The sequence below is a fragment of the Penaeus vannamei genome, chromosome 2 (genome assembly GCF_042767895.1).
Source record: "Penaeus vannamei isolate JL-2024 chromosome 2, ASM4276789v1, whole genome shotgun sequence".
NCBI lineage: Eukaryota > Metazoa > Arthropoda > Malacostraca > Decapoda > Penaeidae > Penaeus > Penaeus vannamei.
In genome coordinates this window covers 42,550,575-42,553,074 of record NC_091550.1, presented here as the reverse complement: position 1 = coordinate 42,553,074, position 2,500 = coordinate 42,550,575, and the positions used below count along the sequence as shown (strand labels likewise).

At 41.2% G+C, this 2,500-nt stretch overlaps 1 protein-coding gene across 1 annotated transcript in view; it reads right to left on the bottom strand.

Moving 5' to 3' along the window:
* LOC113828480 (protein O-linked-mannose beta-1,2-N-acetylglucosaminyltransferase 1) overlaps positions 1-2,500 on the bottom strand; it is a 21,160-nt gene that overhangs the window by 4,665 nt on the left and 13,995 nt on the right. The window contains exons 9-10 of the mRNA XM_070133321.1: positions 1,853-1,938; positions 346-528 (exon numbers count right to left, since the gene is read on the bottom strand). Of these exons, the coding sequence (XP_069989422.1) occupies positions 346-528; positions 1,853-1,938 (269 nt within the window). The remainder of the gene's footprint in view (positions 1-345; positions 529-1,852; positions 1,939-2,500) is intronic.

Here is a 2,500-nt window from a genome sequence, read left to right as displayed (position 1 = left end):
AAGGCAAGCTAACAATTAAAGAATAAATAAACCAAATGAAGTGAACGGTAAAAATGTTGACAGAGAGGTAAAGAGAAAGAAAGAAGTGCACGTCCTTCTACATCTCATAAACAAATATAAACAAGGAACATTAAAAGAATACAAATATCAGATGAATAAATCAAACCCAAATCAATCCCCCCAAAAAAAGAAAGAAAGAAAAGAAAAAAAAGAGAAAACAAAAAACTCATCAACACTGTTCATTCATCTTGTCCCCAACAAGATAAAATAAGGTAAAGCACAACAACAAACAACAACAACAACAACAACAACAACAACAACAACAACAACCAAACAACCACACACCCGAGAATCCTCTGGAACTTGTTGCGAATCCGAATGGCGGACGAATTTCCGGGTTGTTGCGCCACCACCAAGTGCACCCCGAAGAGCTTGCAGACGTCCATGATCCCCTGGTGGTGCGTGTCTGCGTACACCGCCACCTTGTCACGGTTCAGCCCCGGCGCCTCCCACAGAGATTTGAGGGTCCTGCGAAAGGGGAGAGAGGTGGATGAAAGAATGGGGGGGGGGGGGGGGGGGGGGGGGGGGAGGGGGATGAAAGAATGGGTGGATGAAAGAATGGGTGGGTGGGTGGGTGGGTGGGGGTGGGGGGGGTCTGGGTGAGTGGATGAATGGATGGGTAGGTGGGGGTGGGGGTGGGGTCTGGGTGAGTGGATGAATGGATGGGTGAATTAGATGGAGGAGTGGATGGGTGAAATGGATGGGTAATTTAAATGAATGAATGGGTGGGTGATTTGGATGAGTGGATGAAAGATTGGATGGGTGATTTGGATGTGAATGAAATAATGGGGGGGGGGGGGGGGGAGTTGGGTGAGTGGATTGGTGAATGGATGGGTGGACGGATGAATATATAAATGAATGGATGAGTGATTTGGATGAATGAATGGGTGGGGGATTTGGGTGAGTGGATTGGTGAATGGATGGATGGATGGATGGATAATTTGGATGAATGGATGAGTGAAATGGAGGGATGGGTGTATTGGATGAGTGAATGGATGGATTTGATTGAATGAATGGATGGGTGAAATGGATGAGTGAATGAATGAATGGATGGGTGAATTGGAAGAGTGAATGGATGAGTGAATGGATAAATGGATGGGTAAATGGATGAATGGATGGGTGGCTTGAATGAATGAGTGGATGATTGGATGGGTGAAATGGATGAATGGATGGGTGAATTGGATGAGTGAATGGATAAATGGATGGGTAAATGGATGAATGGATGGGTGACTTGAATGAATGAGTGGATAAATGGATGGGTGAAATGGATGAATGGATGGGTGAATTGGATGAGTGAATGGATGGGTGATGTGGATAGATGAATGGATGGGTGAACGAATGAATGCACAAATAGATAAAGGAATATATCAACTCACAATCACACAGATACAAAGACACACTCACACATATGTATAATTAAATGTAAATACAAATGCATTTGTCTATTTACCTCTTTGTCTGTCTGTCTCTGTGTCTCTTTGGTTCTGTATCTGTTTCTCTCCGTCTGTCTGTCTGTGAGTCTCTCTCTCTCTCTGTCTCTCTATCTATCTCTATCTCTCTCCGTCTCTCCCCTCCCTCTCTCTCTTTCTCTCTGTATCTCTTTCTCTTTCTTTAACTTTCTCTCTCTCTCTCTCTCTCTCTCTCTCTCTCTCTCTCTCTCTCTCTATATATATATATATATATATATATATATATATATATATATATATTTATATATATACATATATATATATATATATATATATATATATATATATATATATATATAATCAACAGATAGAAAGGGAAATACCTGTAAAGGTAGTGAGGTCGATCCGTGGCCAAAATGGCGATTCCCAAATCTTTGTAGAGTTGTTTCGACGCCAGATTCTTGTGCAACTGCGGACAGAAGAGAGAGAAGAAAAGGGTTATTATTTCCCTCCAGAAAGAGGAATGGTAGTTGCGATCATAATGGCTACTCTTCCATTCCTTCTGCTGTTACTACATCTCTTATGGCTGCTGTTGCTGCTGGTGTTAGCGTTGCTGTTACAGCTGTTGCTACTTTTACTTCTACTTTTACACGACTACAGAAATACTTTTGCGTTACTTTTACTGCTTCTACTATTACTACTATTACTGCTGCTTCTACTGTTACTACTACGACTATTTCTACTACTGCTACTACTACCACTACTGCTTTTACTATTACTGCTACCACTTCTGCTACTACTATTACTACTACTACTACTGCTTCTACTATTACTACTACTACTGCTGCTCCTACTATTACTACTACTACTGCTGCTCCTACTATTACTACTACTACTGCTGTTCCTACTATTACTACTACTACTGCTGCTCCTACTATTACTACTACTACTGCTGCTTCTACTATTACTATTACTACTATTGCTCCTACTGTTATTACTACTACTACTACTGCTTCTACTATTACTACTAC